This window comes from Loxodonta africana, chromosome 7, assembly GCF_030014295.1.
Source record: "Loxodonta africana isolate mLoxAfr1 chromosome 7, mLoxAfr1.hap2, whole genome shotgun sequence".
NCBI lineage: Eukaryota > Metazoa > Chordata > Mammalia > Proboscidea > Elephantidae > Loxodonta > Loxodonta africana.
In genome coordinates, this window is record NC_087348.1 from 17,139,863 (window position 1) to 17,160,466 (window position 20,604).

At 41.1% G+C, this 20,604-nt stretch overlaps 1 protein-coding gene across 1 annotated transcript; it reads left to right on the top strand.

The window, feature by feature from the left end:
* The first annotated feature begins 13,620 nt into the window (after nucleotides 1-13,620).
* On the top strand, nucleotides 13,621-20,264 carry GLYATL2 (glycine-N-acyltransferase like 2). The gene is given in 6 exon segments (XM_010600909.3): nucleotides 13,621-14,027; nucleotides 15,871-15,896; nucleotides 15,899-15,960; nucleotides 17,285-17,411; nucleotides 17,507-17,687; nucleotides 19,540-20,264. Coding segments are annotated over 6 exon segments (903 nt in total). The 5' UTR covers nucleotides 13,621-13,941; the 3' UTR covers nucleotides 19,961-20,264.
* Nucleotides 20,265-20,604: the final 340 nt, after the last annotated feature.

Consider the following 20,604-nt stretch of genomic DNA (forward strand, 5'->3'; position numbering starts at 1 on the left):
CACACTGTTTGATTTCTTTCACTTGGAACATGGCAATTCTGTTTGTTTGTGTGAGGAAGGCAAGAAATGGTTAACAGGCTGGACCCAAGTTATAGAGTTCCAAGTTTATGGTGTATTAATATGACCCAGAAGGATTTTGTACCAGATTAACATCAACCATCCATACATATGTAGGGGACTCAGGCATCGGAAAGGGTTAAGACATCCTGTAAGAACTTTTCACCTCTCTTGGGTGAAGGTCTAAATTGGACACCTTGGGAAACCTCACCATAAGCAGTTGGCAGACAGCAAATCACACCTTCACCACTTCCCCAGGTACCGTGCTGTCTAGGCTGTCTAGAGGACACCAGAGATGGTTTGTAATAAAAGAAAATAATAACTTCAGCTAATGAATGCTGTGCAGTGTATACATTTAGAAAGTATATTGCCTATGAACCCAAAATGAAAAATTGACTTGAAGGCACACTTGAATTAAATGAGAAATGGATACAAATAAAGAAATCAAGAATTAGCAACTTTAGTAAAGAGGTCTCACTACCCGTCTGTCAGGTTGTCATGCTGTAGCTGCTAGCATATTGCTCTGATGCTGGAAGCCATGCTGACAGCATTTCAAATACCAGCAAGGTCATCCATGGTGAACAGCTTCCAGTCAAGCTTCCAGACTAAGACAGACTTGGGAGAAAGGCCTAGAGATCACATATAGGTCACAGTAGAGCATTGTCCAACTTGCTCGCTTTGGACATATCATCAGGTGAGATCGGTCACTAGAGGAAATATCATGTTTGGTGAAGTAGAGGGCCAATGAGGGCATGGGAGACCCTCAGTGGGATGGATTGGCAAAATAGCCACAACGATGGACTTGAACACGCTGGTGATTGCGAAGATGACACAAGACCAGGCAACATTTTGCTCTGTTGTATTTAAGGTCACCATGAGTTGGGATCAACTCTGCGGCAGCGAACAACAAGAGTTGGATATTGCAGTGACCCTCTGGGAGTTATATTACTCGGCATGGGTCTATCGTTTTATACATATCGTTTAAAATTCGTCACATTTATGTGCATTTCAGAAGGTGATTCACTTGAATCTAAGTCCATAATTGCCTACTCTAAACTCATGTTTTTAACTAATGGTATGCTAGTATATTCTGTCTTATCTCATTACTACACATCTTTTTCATACATTTTGGGTCAGTTCTAGACTTTTTAAAATCATATAAAATAATGCAATTAATATTTTTATGTGCAGAGAGTTGTGGGTTGTTAAAGCTTAAAGGTCATATTTTCATTTATTAGGAAAAAATATTGTGGTCTAAAGCAAAAAATAAAACATCATCTATGAGGTGAGAATTTTGTCCACATTTTCATGTTGTTGAAATTAAAGAAAAACAATCAGTTGATATGCTTTTCTCTATCCTCAGACCTATGCCATGAACACTGCCCCACTTGTCCACAACGTCATGTTGTTGTTGCTTTTGTTGTTAGGTGCCATCGAGTAGGTTCTGATTCATAGAACTCTATGTACAATAGAATGAAACACCGCACATTCATGGGCCATCCTCACGATCATTGCTATGATTGAGCCCATTGTTGGAGCCATTGTTGTTGCTGTTAAGTGCTGTCGAGTTGGTTCTGACTCTTAGCGACCCTATGCACAACAGAACGAAACACTGCCCGGTCCTGAGCCATCCTTACAATCGTTGTTATGCTTGAGCTCGCTGCTGCAGCCACTGTGTCAATCCACCTCGTTGAGGGCCTACCTCTTTTCCACTGACCCTGTACTCTGCCAAGCATGATGTCCTTCTCCAGGGACTCATCGCCCTGACAACATGTCCAAAGTATGTAAGATGCAGTCTCACCATCCTTGCCTCTAAGGAGCATTCTGGCTGCCCTTCTTCGAAGACAGATTTGTTCCTTCTTTTGGCAGTCCATGGTATATTCAATATTCCCTCCAACACCACAATTCAAAGGCACCAACTCTTCTTCGGTCTTCCTTATTCATTGTCCAGATTTCACATGCATATGATGCAACTGAAAATACCATGGCTTGGGTCAGGCGCACCTTAGTCTTCAGGGTGACATCTTTGCTCTTCAACACTTTAAAGAGGTCCTTTGCAGCAGATTTGCCCAATGCAATGCATCTTTTGATTTCTTGACTGCTGCTTCCGTGGCTTTTGATTGTGGATCCAAGTAAAGTGAAATCCTTGACAACTTCAAACTTTTCTCCGTTTATCATGATGTTGCTCATTGGTCCAGTTGTGAGGAGTTTTGTTTTCTTTATGTTGAGGTGCAATCCATACTGAAGGCCGTAATCTTTGATCTTCATTAGTAAGTGCTTCAAATCCTTTTCACTTGCAGCAAGCAAGGTTGTGTCATCTGCATAACGCAGGTTGTTATTGAGTCTTCCTCCAACCCTGATGCCCCGTTCTTCTTCATATAGTCCAGCTTCTCGTATTATTTGTTCAGCATAGAGATTAAATAGGCATGGCGAAAGACTACAACCCTGACACACACCTTTCCTGACTTTAAACCAAGCAGTATCCCCTTGTTCTGTCCGAACAACTGCCTCCTGATATATGTAAAGGTTCCTCATGAGCACAATGAAGTGTTCTAGAATTCCCATTCTTCGCAGTTTTATCCATAGTTTGTTATGATCCACACAGTCGAATGCCTTTGCATAGTCAATAAAACACAGGTAAACATCCTTCTGGTATTCTCTACTTTCAGCCAGGATCCATCTGACATCAGCAAAGATATCTCTGGTTCCACATCCTCTCCTGAAGTTCTGGCAGTTCCCTGTTGATATACTGCTGCAGCCGTTTCTGAATGATCTTCAGCAAAATTTTCCTCGTGTGTGATATTAATGATATTGTTCTATAATTTCAACATTCAGTTGGATCACCTTTCTTGGGAGTAGGCGTAAATATGGATCTCTTCCAGTCAGTTGGCCAGGAAGCTGTCTTCCATATTTCTTGGCGTAGACCAGTGAGCACCTCCAGCGCTGCATCTGTTTGTTGAAACATCTCAATTGATATTCCATCAATTCCTGGAGCCTTGTTTTTCGCCAATGCCTTCAGAGCAGCTTGGACTTCTTCCTTCAGTACCATCGGTTCCTGATCATATGCCACCTCTTGAAATGGTTGAATACCAACTAATTCTTTTTGGTATAATGACTCTGTGTACTCCTTCCATCTTCTTTTGATGCTTCCTGCGTTGTTTAATATTTTCCCCATGGAATCCTTCACTATTGCAATTCGAGGCTTGAATTTTTTCTTCAGTTCTTTCAGCTTGAGAAATGCCGAGCGTGTTCTTCCCTTTCGGTTTCCCATCTCCAGCTCTTTGCACATGTCATTATAATACTTTACTTTGTCTTCTTGAGAGGCCCTCTGAAATCTTCTGTTCTTTTACTTCATCAATTCTTCCTTTTGCTTTAGCTGCTCGACACTCAAGAGCAATTTCAGAGTCTCCTCTGACATCCATCTTGGCCTTTTCTTTCTTTCCTGTCTTTTCAGTGACCTCTTGCTTTCTTCATGGATGATGTCCTTGATGTCATTCCACAACTCGTCTGGTCTGAGGTCACTAGTGTTCAATGCGTCAAATCTATTCTTCAGATGGTCTCTAAATTCAGGTGGGATATGCTCAAGGTCATATTTTGGCTCTCATGGGCTTGCTCTGATTTTCTTCAATTTCAGCTTGAACTTGCATAGGAGCAATTGATGGTCTATTCCACAGTCGGTGCCTGGCCTTGTTCTGACTGATGATATTGAGCTTTTCCATCGTCTCTTTCCACAGATGTAGTCAATTTGATTTCTGTGTCTTCCATCTGGCGAGATCCATGTGTATAATCGCCGTTTATGTTGGTGAACGAAGGTATTTGCGATGAAGAAGTCGTTCGTCTTGCAAAATTCTATCATGTGATCTCCGGCATTGTTTCTATCACCCAGGCCATATTTTCCAACTAGTGATCCTTCTTCTTTGTTTCCGACTTTCACATTCCAATCACCAGTTATTTTCAATGCATCTTGATTGCATGTGCGATCAATTTCAGACTGCAGCATCTGATAAAAATCTTCTGTTTCTTCATCTTTGGCCATAGTAGTTGGTGCGTAAATTTAAATAATAGTCGTATTAACTGGTCTTCCTTGTAGGCGTATGGATATTATCCTATCACTGATAGCGTTGTACTTCAGGATAGATCTTGAAATGTTCTTTTTGACAATGAATGCAACACACACCATTTCTCTTCGAGTTGTCATTCCCAGCATAGAAGACAATGTGATTGTCAGATTCAAAATGGCCCAAATCTGTCCATTTCAGCTCACTAATGCCTAGGATACCGATGTTTATGTGTTCCATTTCAGTTTTGATGATTTCCAATTTTCCTAGATTCATACTTCGTATTTTCCAGGTTCCGATTATGAATGGATGTTTGCAGCTGTTTCTTTCCATTTTGAGTCATGCCACATCAGCAAATGAAGGTCCCAAAAGCTTTACTCCATCCAGGTCATTAAGGTTGACTCTACTTTGAGGAGGCAGGTCTTCCCCAGTCATCTTTTGAGTGCCTTCCAACCTGGGGGGCTCATCTTCCACCACTATATCAGTCTGTTGTAGATAATACATATTTTCCTGTGTTTGGCTCTCCATCCATGCACCAACGCCTTTCTGATTTTAGGTTTTGGAAAATGTTCATTTTCTCCTTTTTCAAGCTTCCTTGTGTGTTTTCCAGCTTGCTCCCTTATCATAGTGGACTATTTTACCTCTTTGTAGCAGGTTCTGCAGTTGCTCACCAATATCTGTATTCTCCCTTTCTTCTTTGGAACAGAGCTAGACCCTAGTGTTTAATCTCATTGTGACCATGTGCCTCAGCTCTGGTCACTGGATTTTATTATACTGATGGCACCATTTCCATAGCTGGCCCTTGCTCCTTTTCCCCATCCATGAGCTATAAAAGAGAACTCCGAAGTCTTAGAGGAGAGTAGAGTCACAAGATTGAGTCTGGGTCCTAATAGCAATGTGTGGGACAGAGTCCCCCGGCACCTAATATTGCGCAGTGATATGGAGAAAATGCACAGTTTTATTGTGTTAAGTCACTGAAATTTTGAGGGATCCTACTGTGATGCTGTTGAAGAATATATCATGGACTTCCAGAAAAATGAACAGATCAGTCTTAGAAGAAACACAACCAGAAAGTTCCTTAGAAGAGAGGATGGTGAGATGTCTTCTTGCTTACTTTGAACACATCATCAGAAAAGATCAACTGCTAGAGAAAACAATATATTTGGTAAAGTAAAGGGCCAGAAAAAATGAGGCAAGCCCTCAATGAGGTGGATTGACACAATAGCCTCAACAATGGACTCAAACATACCAATAATCATAAGGATGCCACAGGGTTGGGCAACATTTTGTTCTGTTATACACGGTAAGGTCACCATGAGTCAGAGCTGATTCAAGAGCAATTAAGAATGCTTGTTTTTTCATGGCCTCAATGGTAAGATCTCTTGTTATACTCTACCATCTGGCTTATATCCCTTTTCTCTTTTTAACCTATTATTGCCTCTGTTTCTACATGTCTAGAAAAGGCTGATTAAACAAATAATTTATTTTGTAAGGATTAGCACAAAGCTGGTTCGTATGAGGGGGAGGTCAAAGATGTCTCAAACATCCAAATTTTCCAAATTGCTGTAGCACTCCATCATCTCCAACATCAACTACTCCTTCTTCCCTCAGTACTCTCCCTTCCATCTTTGGGTTCTGTAATTCACTGCAGTGTCTCACAGAACTCAAGAACTGTGTCAAGGCCATGGCACATGAGGTTGTGAAGGCTGGGAAGTCCCAAATCTATGGGTGAGGTGTAGGGTTCTCCCAACCTGTGTGGCTGCAGGGGTATACAAACCCAAATCGGCTGATCAGACCATAGGCTGCTGGCTCACAAAGCTGCAGAAGCAGGAGAATCGGGTCAGATGATAGGCCACCGGTTCACAAGGCTGTGGAGGCTGGCAAATCCCAGAATTAGCAGAGCAGATGGCAGGTCTCTATCTCAAGTCACAAGAACCGGAGGTCAGACAGTAATGAACCAGATACTAGGTACAGATGCAGAGAAAGAGAGCTATGCCAGGGCACCCATATATATACCTTGGCCACACTCCAGGGAAGGACATAACTTGAGTAAGGGTGGGACTTGAGTTATGCCCTCCTACAAAGCTGTGACTTAAGATACCCTACACCAATCCTGTCTCATTAACATGTAGAGGTTAGTATTTACAACAGTAAAACGGAGAACAACCATACTACACTGGGAATCATGGCCTAACTAAGTTGACAAAAAAGCCCAACAATGATCAAAGATTCCATATACTTTATTTGCATAATCCCACTTAATCACTGTGCGTGAGTCACACTGACCATGACTAGAAAGGCCATATTAAGTAATTCATTGCACCACGCAGACAAATTGCATATAACAGATCCAAAAATCTCCAAATTGCAAAACGGCCTGAGCCATGAGAGTAATTCTGCTTAGAGAAGGAAGAGCGTACTTGGTAGAATAAGCCATTAGAAAGAAAAGTGACCATCCACACAGCACTATGGAAGTAGAAATGGGTACATCTAGGAACCATACACTAGCAATTATGTCCCCCAATTTTATATGTCTGCAACTTCAAGGAGAGTCCAAGTGTTATGTAATAAAATTCTTTTTAAGATGGACAACTCAATTACACAACCACTACAAACTATCTTTATAAAGAATATTAATGACTTGAGAAATTATGCAACACTCAGGTAGGATACTAAATTGATTGACCTCAACTATTTATAGAGTGTGATCTCAACTATATAAAAAATATGCATTAACTGATAGGAAATAGACCAACATTTTTAGAAAGAAGGGTGAATTAATAAATTGGATATCTATATGCAATTTAATATTAAAACTTTCTCATCAAATTAATCATATGAAATCACAAATTTTTAAAAGTGTATTTGATAAGACCTTGCGAACCATTTTTGGTTTACAAAACAGGGTTGCTAAAACATACCCAAAATCCAAACTCATTGCTGTCAAGTCAATCCCGACTCATAGCGACCCTATAGGACAAAGCAGTACTGCCGCATAGGGTTTCCAAGACTGTAATATTTACATAAGCAGACTGCCACATTTTTCTCCCATGGAGTGGCTGGTGGTTTTGAACAGCTGACCTTTTGGTTAGCAGCCAAGCACTTAACCACAGGGTCACCAGGGCTCCTAGCACACACATCATCATCACCATACCACCCATTGCCATGGAGTTATTCTGACTCATAGCAATCCTATAGGGCACAGTAGAACTGCCCCATAAGGTTTCCAAGAAGTGGCTAGTGGATTCAAACTGTCGACCTTTTGGTTAGCAGCCAAACGCTTAAGCACTGGGCAACCAGGGCATACGCAGTTGGTGCTAAATGCTCATTGGTGATTTTTTAATACATTATCTAAAGTGAATGAAGTAAGTTTATAAGATGATATCCATTGACCAAGCATAGAGAATCATTCGCTAAGGAATCATGGTGTCATTAAAAGAGCCTGGTCCTTGGCTTCGGATCTAGGCATTGCTGTTGGCTAGTTTTATGACCTTTGGAGAAGACATTCAGCTCTCTCATCATCATCCTCCTGGTTGTTGGTGGTGGTGTTGTTGTGTGCCAAAGAGTCGGTTTCAACACATAGGCACCCAATGTGACAGAGTGGAACTGCCCCATAAAGCTTTCTTGGTTGTAATCTTTACAGAAGCAGATTGCCCGGTCTTTCTCCTGCAGAGCTGCTGGGTGGATTTGAACCACCAACATTTTGTTAGCAGTCAAGCAATTAACCATTTGCACCACCAGGGCTCTTTATCGTCTTCCTTGTTGTTGTTAGGTGCCATCAAGTCAGTTCTGACTCATAGCAACCCTATGTGCAACAGAATGAAACACTGCCCAGTGCTGCGCCATCCTCACAATCATTATTATGCTTGAGCCCACTGTTGCAGCCACTGTGTCAATCCACCTCATGGAGGGCCTTCCTCTTTTTTGCTGACCCTCTACTTTACCAAGCATGATGTCCTTCTCCAGGGATTGATCCTCCTGATAACATGTCCAAAGTATGTGAGACGTAATCTCAGCATCTTTGCTTCTAAGGAGCATTCTGGTTGTGCTTCTTCCAAGACAGATTTGTTCATTATTTCGGCATTACATGGCATATTCAATATTCTTCGCCAACACCACAAGTCAAAGGCGTCAGTTCTTCTTTGGTCTTCCTTATTTATCGTCTAGCTTTTGCATGTGTATGAGGCAACTGAAAACACTGTGGCTTGCGTCAGGCGCACCTTAGTCTTCAAGGCAACATCTTTGCTTTTCAACACTTTAAAGAGGTCTTTTGCAGCAGATTTGCCCAATGCAATGCATCTTTTGATTTCTTCACTGCTGTTTCCATGGGTGTCGATTGTGGATCCAAGTAAAATGAAATCTTTGCAGCTATGTCTTCTCATTTTGCATCAGACCACACCAGCAAATGAAGGTCCCGAAAGCTTTACTCCATCCATGTCGTTAAGGTCAACTCTACTTTGAGGAGGCAGCTCTTCCCCAGTCGTATTTTGAGTGCCTTCTAACCTGAGGGACTGAATATATCAGAACATGTTCCGCTGATACTTATAAGGTTTTCGTTTGCTAATCCTTTTCCGAAGTAGACTCCTCGGTCCTTCTTCCTAGTTTGCCTTAGTCTGGAAGCTCAGCTGAAACCCGTTCACCATGGGTGACCCTGCTGGTATATTTGAGTACCCGTGACATAGCTTCCAGGATCACGCAACATGAAAGCCCCCACAGTAAGACAAACTTACAGACATGTGGGGTCATCTTCCTTACACATGTAAAAATAATTACTGCCTTTCTCATTTCATACAAACAAACTGCTGTCGAGTTGATTTGGACTCATGGCAACCCCATGTGACAGAGTTGAACTGCTCCATAGGGTTTCTTGGTTGTAATCTTTATAGAAACACATCACCAGGACTTTTCTCCTGGAATGCTGATGGGTGAGTACAAACCACCAACCTTTGTTTTGGTTGTTGCTAGTTGGTGTTGAGTTGATTCCGACTCATGGCAACCCCTTATGTGCAGAGTAGAGTTGCCCCATGGTGTTTTCAAGCTTGTGACCTTACAGAAGCAGATGGCCAGGCTTCTCTTCTCAGGTGCCTTTGTGTTAGTAGTAAAGCACAAATTATTTGTGCCCCCCCGAGTTACCATTTCTCTTTTTATAAATGATTAAAATTTGTGAAGTTGCTCCACACAGTTTCAGAAAGTGGGTAAAAATTTGATAACCTTTATTTTCCCTTTTCTCTATCTCAATGTCTTCAAAACGTTAATGTAGATCAAATTCTTTTTAGGTAGCTTTTTACAAAATACAGATTCGCAGGCACTCTGGGAGACCCTGATTGGAGTGATCTAGAAAGTTCCCATATTTTTAATAAGCAAGCCCAGTTAATCTTGACGTAGATGGTGTGAGGAACACACTTTAAGAAACCATTTTTACCTCTTTTCCTCTCCCAGTTCCTGCCAACTTTCATTCGAGAGCTGTTTTCCATTCTTACATTTACAAACACTCCCTATCCATTTGGCCCCTGCACTTCAGGCAACACAGAGAGCCAGGGGTCTGAAGCACAGTTCTCATGCTTTCCAGACTTCCCCAAGGCATTCTTGCTGTCTCCTAATTTGTACATTTTTGATGATGTTAGGCAAAGCATTTTGCAGTGACCTCAAATTCCCCAAGAATCTTGTTTGCTGTAAGGATATTGTTTAAACAGTGCCATGGCTGAGCCGTTTCTGTCAACTCCATAGCCTTGCTTCCTTTGGATTAACCAATCAGCTATGATGCTAATGTATAAAACAGAAGCTTTTGATGGGAGATTTCTTATAATCGCAGAAACTGCCCAATACGGAATACATTCCCAGTTTTTCTCTTGGCGACAAAGCATGCCAATGGGCAGAATGTTCGGTCTATTCAAGAGGAACCCATAGCTTCTTGGATCTTTATGCTAAAGAACTACAACCTGAATCAGTTCAAGTTCCACGTGAATAAGCCTAAGGTGCTGGCTACAGAAGGCCCTGATTGCCACCTTCAGCTTCTGTAGAAGGTGGTGTGTATACAGGTCTACAAAGAAACTTCAGGTAAGCAGAATTGTTTTAAAACTAAAGCTTTGTTGTTTACTCAGCCTTTCAATTAATTAGGACCCTGGTTCAAAATAATTTGTTTTTGTTAATTCACAGTTTTTTGTTTTAGTTTTTCCTTGCACGCCCTTGGAAAGAGCACTCACCAAAGTCCCAAGGTTGAGAACAAATTCCTCATAAAATCGTAGGTCTCTGGAAGCAGGGAGCCCTGGTGTTGCAGTGGTTAAGAGCTACGGCTGCTAACCAAAAAATCCACCAGCTGCTCCTTGGAAACCCTAGGGAGCAGTTTGCTATGAGTTGGAATTGACTCAACAGCAATGGGTTTGGTTTTTTTGGTTTGGAACCAGAAAGCGCTTTAGGAACCAATGAAGCCAGTGTGTATCATCTTAAACTGGTAAGATATCTAAATGTTTCCTTGAACTGTAAATATTTTAAGAATATATTGCGTGTACCTTTCTCTGCCACCATCTGGAAGTCCATTGTAACACTGTGAGTACAGAAAAGAATCAACATTCTTTTGGCCCCTAGTCCATGTTCTAAAGTTTTTACTTGTCCACATGCATAGAAAATTCCTGCCTTCTTTGAGTGCCACACTATGCCTTGATTTACCCTTTCCTCTTACTCTCTGCCAGATTCCTCCCCATTCATTGATGCCTTTGGCAGCTGGCTCACAGACTTTCCTGCCACATCCTGTGAGATCTGAAATCTCCAGTTCTTTACCCGCTCCTACTCTGTTGACTTGGAGTTGAAGCCAATAACCATACATTCAGAATGGAGCCAACTCTGAAATCCTAGCTCCTAGCAATCTAATTTCTGACTGCAGTCTCCTCGTTACTAAAAGCATTTCCCTTGTTTATTACCATTGCTATTCTTTGACCTCATGAAGCACTTTCATCTCTCGCTCTCTCCTGCATCCAACTGGTCCCTGATTTGTTTCACTTCCTTCCCTCTCTTTCCTTGACCCCACAGTGTCAGTTTAAAGGCTCCCATTCCTATATACTTATTTATTTTGCCCCTTATCTTTGTTGCTGCTCTAGCCTAGAAAAGGAGGCTTAGTGGCACAGTGGTGAAGAAGTTTGGCTACTAACCAAAAGGTCAGCAGTTTGAATCCTCCAGCCACTCGAATTCACCAGCTGCTTTTTGGAAACCTGTGGAGCAGTTCTATTCTGTCCTATAGGGTCACTTTGAGCTGGAATCAAGTCAACAGCAACAATGGAATGGGTTTAGCTTGAGTTTTTTAGCCTAGAAAAATCATTTCGTCTTTTCTGCTTCTACTCTCAGGCTGCTGAACTCATACAAGTGGATGAATACCACGCCAACACGGTGGATTTAATCTGCATGTTACCCTAAGCAATGCCCGGCAATCCCTTTATGTAATCTGAGTCAACTCTTTCTTCACTGGAAACTGGTGGTGCAGTGGTTAAGAGCTAAGGCTACTAACTAAAATGTTGGCAGCTCGAATCCATCAGCTGCTACTTGGAAACACCATGAGGCAGTTCTACTCTGTCCTATAAGGGTCGCTATGAGTCCGAATTGACTTGATGGCAACAAGTTTTTTCCTTCACTAGCATCGGAAATCATTAAAACCCTACCATTTTCCACAGGACTCCACTTCTTTTTTCTTGGCATCTTTCTAGCACACCTCTTCCCCTTCATTCACCTCCAAAAGGCCACTCATCATTCTATTTCTTCAAGGAAATACATATTCAAAAATAACCTGTCCACTTCCTGCTCCTTTTCCTAACCCTGAGTACTCACGCATACACCCATGCACATAGACCTACATCCACCAGATACCAAAACCAAGCCCACTGCTGTCGAGTCAATTCCAACTCACAGCGACACTATAAGACAGAGTAAAACTGCCCCATAGGGTTTCCAAGCCTATAATCTTCGCAGAAGCAGAGTGCCACATCTTTCTCACTTGGAGAGATTGGATAGGTTCAAACCACTGACCTCTTGATAGGAGCCGAACACTTAACCACTGCTCCACCAGAGCTCCTTTCCTGCCTCCACGCCCATCCTAAAATCTTTCTCTCCCATCTCAGTGGAAGAGATATTTTTCTTGCCCAAAATTAATCCCAATCTCTTCACTTTAAGTTATATTTGAAGATTAAATGAGTGAACAAACATAAAGCATTTGAAACAGCTCCTGGTACTGGTAACAGAACAATGTAAAAAATTAACGATTGTCCTATAAGCCATCAAACTGGCTTGGAAATTCCTGTATTTGTGGGTTTTTAGAAAATATGACTATTCCTACACAGTGCTTGGAAGTATCATAACAGAGGCCAGTTATGTGTAGTAAATATCCATTATATGATTATATAGGCAGAGATTTGTGTGTATAATACTTGAAGAAAGGTTTTATTTACGTACCGCTTGTTTCAGAAAGACTTTCAAGTTGGTATATACACACATACATACACATGGATAACCGATTCACCTATCTTTATATTAGTAATTTGGGTTTATATATTTTCTTGACTTTATAATTTGTACTATCAGAGTTTCTTAGTGTGCTATAACAGAAATACCACAAGTGGGTGGCTTTAATGAACAGAAATTTATTATCTCATAGTTTAGGAGACTAGAAGTCTGAATTCAGGGCACTGGCTCTAGGCAGAAGCTTTCTCTCTCCATCAGCTTGGAAGGGGGTCCTTGTCCTTTTCAGTTTCTATTCCTCAGTTTCTTGGTAGTCTTTGTGTGGTGTGTATCTTCCCTCCACTTGTGCTTTCTTTTTTTTTTTTTTTTAACCAAACCAAACCCATTACCACCAAGTTGATTCTGACTCATAGTGACCCTACGAAACAGGATAGAACTATCCATAGGGTTTCTTTCAAGGCTATAATCTTTACGGAAGCAGACTACCACATTTTTTCCCAAGGAGCGGCTCATGTCTTTGACCTAGCGAACTTTTGGTTAGCAGCTGAACACTTAACCACTATACCACCGGGGCTCCTTACATTTTTACAAACCAAAAAACAAAAGAAACCAAACCCACTGTCGTTGAGTCGATTCCGACTCATAGCGACCCTGTCTTTATAGATATCTATTGTTTCCTTGGGATGAGCTTCTAGAAGTGCAATTGTTGAATAAAAAGATTTGCTCCATTTTTCAGGTTGCTAAGATATATTTCCAGTTCCTAGGTTTTGCTAATTTATACTTGGGTGGTATCACTACTAATTATCGTGAATAAATTTTCCTTTCTATAATTTTGTTCCTTAGGAAAAAGGAACTGTGCACAATATGGTCTTTAGGATCTTTTCCAGATGATCTCATTCTTTCACGATGGCTGAAAACGATACTGATGCTAGGGCAGCATTAGAGCAAGTGTTTCAGTGCCTGTGGGCCTCTAGTTTCCCCAATGTCTAGGGCCTCCAGGCAGTCCATGCACTCTTCTTCATCTGCAGCTGGCCGGGTTTGAATCAAATGGGCTTGAGGAGTTTCATTTCACCAGATGTGTCATGGTCCTTCTTACTGTGTAACTGTAGAGAGATCACTAAGGGGCCTTGAGGTCTAGATGCAACTCTGTCCCTGTCCCTCCCAGGGCACGACTGCTCTAGGCTTTAGTTTCTCACTTGCAAAATCAGAGGTTTGGGCTAGATAATGTCTGAAGCCTTTCAACTCTCACTATGTATGGTGTCCTAGGAGACTTCTCCTTCTTTCTCTTCCTGGATCCTTGTCTACTGCCTCCAAGTATTTCTGTTTGTGTATTTATTTCCTTAGATCATCTTCCGGAGGGAAGGGAGCTGAAGTGCCACACAAGATGCTTGTCATTTGTGAACCCCAGAAGCTGCAGATTCTATATGAATCCCTGGAAAAGAGTAGTCCTGAGTCCCTAAAGGTGAGAAAGTAGGGGGAGCTAGGTAGATCGGTCTGAGGAGTGGGCATGATCATGATAGGTTCAGGGCTCAGAATCTTTCTAGACAGATAGAAAAACAAGTTTAAAGTCAGATTCCTTTGGCAAGGATGATCTTAATATGCATATCCAATCAGCCACCTACTTTGCTTCATTTTTGGCCTCTTAACCATATTTTGAATTCATCCCACTGTTACCTCTGGTGAACTTCCTTATTCCCTACAAGCCATTGCAATGTATCCCTGTCTCCAAACTTACCAGATCACTTGCTGCGTGGTGACCACAATCATCTCTCTGACACAATTATGGTCATATCATTTCCATGCTTTAAAATTTCCAGTAGCAGTCTATGCCCAAGGCATAAAGTCCATACTCCTAAATTGGGTATATAGGGCTTTACCCAAAAATGCTCCACCTTCACCTACTTCATCCCCCAACATTCCCCTGCCACATACCACATGGTATTAACACTGAACCCCTCACAATTCAGGAAGTATGGTATCATCTGCCACACTTGCAAGAATCTTTCCATGATTTTTGCCCCCTACCAGAAATAATTTACCCTCTTCCTCTACACGCCCTGGGTGGTGCAAATGGTTTGCACTCTACTGCAAACCTAAATGTTGGCAGTTGAAAACCAGTTAGTGGCACTGTGGAAGAAAGTCTTGGCAATCTGCCTCTGTAACGATTTGTTGTTAGTTGTTTTTCAGTAGGTTTTGACTCATGGCGGCTCCATGTGTGCAGAGTAGAACTGCTCCATAGCATATTCAAGACTGTGACCTTTTGGAAGGATCTCTGGGTGGGATTGAACTGCCAGCTTTTGGGTAGTAGTCAAGCACTTAACTGTTTGTATCACCCGGGGCTCCCAGCAGTTCTGCTCCCCTCACACATGGGGTCACCATAAGTAGGAGTTGACTTGACAGCAGTGTTTTTTTTTTTTAATTTGGTTTCCTCTCTTTCTCTCTTCTTTGGCCAGGAAAAGTCTCTATACATAAAGATCCTGTTCAAATATTATTTCCACTCTAAGTCCCCACGCCATTTCCTAGACAGGTGGTACATTTCCTGTGTGCATACTTCTACCAGGAGACACCTCCTATTATGATTGGACCCTGTGTCTCTCTATCCTTCTAGACTTAACTTGAAGGCAGTGATCATATCATATTCACCTTTCTCTGTACTTAACACAAACCTGATACACAATACCAAAACCAAAAACCAAACCCGGTGCCGTTGAGTTGATTCCGACTCATAGTGACCCTATAGGACAGAGCAGAACTGCCCCATAGAGTTTCCAAGGAGCGTCTGGTGGATTCAAACTGCCGACCTTTTGGTTTGTAGCTGTAGCACTTAACCACTACACCACCAGGCTTTCCTGATACATAATAAAAAAATAGATACCCATAAATGTTGGTATGAATGAAAAAGCAGATAAGTTCATGTCAGGGGAGTTAGTTCCTAAGGATCCAGCTATTGACTTGAGTTTTTGTGAGTTCTTATTGGGACCTCTTGCAGCCTGTCTTCCAATGAGTCATCCAGTCAGTCATCCTGGCACTACAGGCTCTATCCTGGTCAAGTCCTCCAAACTATTTTTTAATTTTTTTTTTAATATAGTTCATTTTATATGAAATACCCAGAACAGGAAAATCCATAGAGACAGAAAGTAGATTAGTGGTTGCCTATACCTGGGGGAAGGGGAGGGGGGAACTCTGAGGTCTAAAGGGTATGAATTTCCTATTTTTTTTCTTCCCTACTTGACCGCATGCCACGCCTAAAATCCTATCTTGAAGAAAAACTTCATCCTCTCCTGTTTTGTTCTGTTGCTCTTCTAGTATACAGTGCCATTTTTAACGTGAAAAACAAACATGGAGGTGCTGGTTGGATGCCTGGCCAGATTATCAGAGTGTCATTACGTGGCCTAAGAAACAGGTGGGAGCAAGAGCTACTGAGCCCCAGGCCAGTCACTCTCAGGGTATCCTCTGTGTGAGAATGAAGAAATGGAAGTTGAGGGCTAGGAAGAGGAACCATGGAACTACTGCTACATATGGGTTTGGGAAAGAATTCTTAGGGAACTTCTGGGATGGGGGGAACAGAAGAGTGAGATAAAGCATGGGAGCAGATCAAATAGCCAATAATCTAGGATTCGTTAATCACATCTGGATGATTTTTTCCCAGTTAAAATTCTGATCATAGGCATATACATCAACACAGATGCCTATTTCTGTAAATATTGGGACAGACATATCTTGCCACTCCGTGGGCATAATCCAATCATACTGAACTCAGTGCTGGGTTTGACACCTAAATTTGCCAGAAACTAGTTGTGTGACCTTGGGAAAACTGTTTTCTTACTTACAAAATGAAAAAGTGAAGCTGACAAAAATTACCTGTGTCAGAGGATTGGTAAATAGTCAAAACCAAAACCAAACCCGTTACCATCTCCGTGGAGTGGCTGGTGGATTTGAATCTCTGAACTTTCAGTTAGCAGCTGAGTGCATAACCACTCTGCCACTGGGGCTCCTTAAACAATAGATAGATCATGTATATTTAACAGGAATGTCTTCCCCATCTTCCAGATTTGGGGCGTCTAACTAGTGAATCCCATTTCAGCTCAGAGTTTGGCCATCTTATCCCCCACTTCCCTATTTACATAGGAATTAGGGGGAATTGAAGCATAGATCCTCCTGCAATGGTCCCACCAGGGCAAGTGTCAGCCACAGAGTGGTGCCTGGCTGGCCTGGAGGGTCACCAGGCATGTGGTGGTAAATTGGGCCCTCTACTCCATGTGCTGCCATGAGCTCTGGCATGATGACTCTTTCCATATTCCTCCATTGTCACATACACACCAAGATCCAATCGCCATACTGGCCCTAGAGTGTTGGCAATCAGCCCTAGAGTGCTGGGTCAGAATTAGCTCAGGCATCATTTCTTCACAGTCCGAAACCTTGTTCCCCATACTTCACCCTATACCTCAGGAACCCTCTCTTTTAGATCATTGACATGCACCATCTCTAGTACATCTTCTATCCCAGACAATGGAGCTACTTCTCCTGAGGGAAGCTGACCTCAGTACCCCATCATACCTTCAGTACGTCAACAGTGATTTATTCTTCAAGGGACTCCAAGACAATTTCCTGCCCCTCTGTCAGAAAACTAGACAGTATCAAATAATCTAATCTCTAGCACTGTAGACATATGCAAGAACATTCTGTAAATTGTGGTGCAAATATATGATTGATATTTGTTATATCAGGAGATGAAGAATGACCTGGATCACTGTACCAACACCTATCACATCTTCACCAAAGATCCTGACAAGTTAGAGGAAGTCCTGAGATGTCTGCAAGCTATGAACTGGGAACAAGTCTTCCAGATCCAAGGTAACTAGTCTCAGATAAAAGGCAAGAAACCCTTGCTCCATTAAATAGCAAATATGCAAGGGGTGAACCAATGCCTATCTTTCTCCTCCGTCTAGGTTGCCAAGAGAGCGTGGAAAAAGCAATAAGAGAGGTCTCAGCTTCAAAATTAGTGCAGGTGGACTACAGGAAGACCATGCTCTGTGTAACAAAACTGCCAATGAAACACAAGACTTCAAGTGATGATGAGATGGAGCCATCGAAGTCATTTAAAATGTGTAAACTGGATGAAAATAACAGGTGAGATTTTGCCTTTTATTCCCCAAATTTCTGATAGAACAGTTCATTTGCCACAAGGGCCAGCCTTGGAAATGTAGGATTTGAGGCCAAATTATGATGGGATACATAGTTGATGTGGGCAAGAAAAGGGAATTACGTTACCTACCATTTGCTGAGCAGGGGACAGAGCCTTCATTGTATGTAAATAAATAAACTTGTTTAGGTCTCAAAAAGTCTCCCTGGAAGAGTGTTGGACATCATGGTAGTATTTGAAAAATGTTTACTGAAATTAGTTTTTTACAAAAATATTACATGCTATACGAAGTAAAAAATCATTCACTTGTGTTCCATCACACTCTCCCTGCCTAGGTATAAATATTATTAACACTGGTATGTATGCTTTTAAGGTCCCTAGGTAGTACAAATGGTTTGCACTTGACTGATAACTTAAAGGTTGGAGGTTCAGATACACCTAGGGTTACTACAGAAGAAAAGGCCTGATGATCTGCTTCAGTTAAGATTACAGCTAATAAAATTCTATAGAGCAGTTCTACTCTGTAACACATGGGTCGCCATGATTCAGAATGGACTCGATGGCCACTAACAACAATATGTATGCTTTTAGTGCTCTGTGTATGAGTTGTTTTAGTTGTTTTTTTTTTTTTATATATATAATGACATATGCACATGTTGTACCGTGATTCACTTTTTTCACTCAGCAATATCTTATGTACATCCTTCATGTTGGCCTATACAGATCACTCATTTGACAGCTCCCCAAAATTCCATAATAGGAAGGTATACTATTACGTATTCCGATAGTAACACCTTTTTGAGTTATCTCCAGTTCTTTCTAATAACAAAAATTCTGAAATAAATGTCTTCAAAAGTAGATATTTTCACAGTTTTATAGATTTTTCTGAAAGACTGATGCCTAGAATTGAAATGATTGGGTCAAAGAACATGCATATTAAATGAAAGGTGTTGCCAAATTAGATGGTGAGACTTTGATGATTTTAATATGTGATACAACTGAAATTTTTATTAATAGGGGATTGGATAAACACATTATAATATAATGAAACAATGGAATACTATACAGCCACTAAAAAGAATGAGAAAACTCTATACAAACTGATAAAGAAATAATTCCAAAATATATTCCCTTGAGATATGTAGTGATGGGCTTTGAGGCACAAGGTGCTGTAAGATCAACATGACCTTTATCTTCCTATAAAACACATTTTATTGGAATAGCTGTTGAAAAAATATCTTACATATTCACAAACACAGTAGATATTTTGTGGTGTAGAATTCAAAATTCAGTGTTTCCTACATAAGTTTTCAAAGAAAACTAGGTCGTGTGGAAGGATGTTCTGGTCTATATTCTCATTCCTTCAGAAGCATGCACTCATTTTCTTCTTTCTTGGAGTATTTGGACATTTTTCAGATGTATTGTACTATGCCATGCTGACTTTCTGCTATGGAATATATCATAAAGCACATATGGTTTTTTCCCTTCCCAATTATTTAGGTACATTTTGAGACAGACATAGAAATAGAAAGTTTTTTATGCTAGGCTAAGTGGAATCCTCCAAGGTCCTTGAGTGGTACAAACAGTTTGCCCTGGGCTGTTAGCCTAAAGGTTGACGGTTTGAATCCACAGAGGAAAAAGCCTGGTGATCTGCTTCCATAAAGATCACAGCTAAGAAAACCTTATGGAGCAGTTCCACTCTAAAACGCATGGCTCACTATGAGTTGGAATCAACTTGGCGTCAACCAATAACAAGTGGGATCCTCAAGGGAAGGCATTGTGTCATATTAGTTTTCTGTATCCCTAATGTTTGGTAAATAATGACTGAATACCTGCAAGTTTTTCTTCTCAGGAAATAAACTTTCAGAGCATCTTCTTGGATAGCTCACATGCAGAGCTTGTGAATGAACAGTGGCGTTTTGGGAAAAATGAGCAGAGCTTGAAATATATCCAATGCTGCCTCCAGAATTTTCCAGGATTTGGTGTGGTAGGTCCAGAGGGTGCTCCCACCTCCTGGATTGTTATGGAACAGTCTTGTGGGTTAAGAATGGGTTACACTGTCTCCAAATACCAGGGCCAAGGCAACATGTGGCAAATTGGTTCTCATTTTGGAAAGTTTCTTACTCAGAAAAATATCCCATTTTATTTACATGTACCACATGATAATGACAAAACCCAAGACACACTAAAAAGTTTTGAGTTTAAAGTTGCCCCTTGTGGCTGGCATCAGGGGATATGCACACCGCAGAAATATTGCTGATTAGCACTAGTGCCCATTTCAAACCTTCCTAAGCAGGGTAAAGGAATCAATACAAACACTACCTAAGCCCACTTCTTAAACAACCTTCTATCCTCACCCTCCTCCATATCCTTACAAAAAATTAGAAGCTTGACGCTTCAGAGTCATATTTTTTCTTCATGGTGACAGACATCTCAAAATTAAAATCATTCAATGTCAATCATTTTTGCCAGGATAACCTTTTAAAAGCAATACATTCTTCTTTGAAGAAGACTACCTCCATGAAAGAATCCTGCTTCTGAGTTTGAAAATAAAAAGTCTGTTTTGAAATGTCTCCTGCCCTTCCTTCCACAAGGTTTTCCAAAGGATCTTTCAGAAGCCCTCAGCATCATTGCCTTTGATCCTGGGTATCTTCGAAGGTGCTTTGAGACACTCTATTGAATTAAATTATATGGCCATCAGTGGACGTTTGGTTTTCTAAGTAGCTTTTCATAATGGGGCTTGCTGAGTTGAGTTGTGTGGCTTGATTTCAAAATTTCAGAGTTAGTTTTATATTTTACTGTATTAGTTCCCTTTTACCAGTGTAACAAATTACCACAAACTTAGTGGCTTAAAGCAACTCATATTTATTCTCCAATAATTTTGGCAGTTAGTAGTCCAAAATG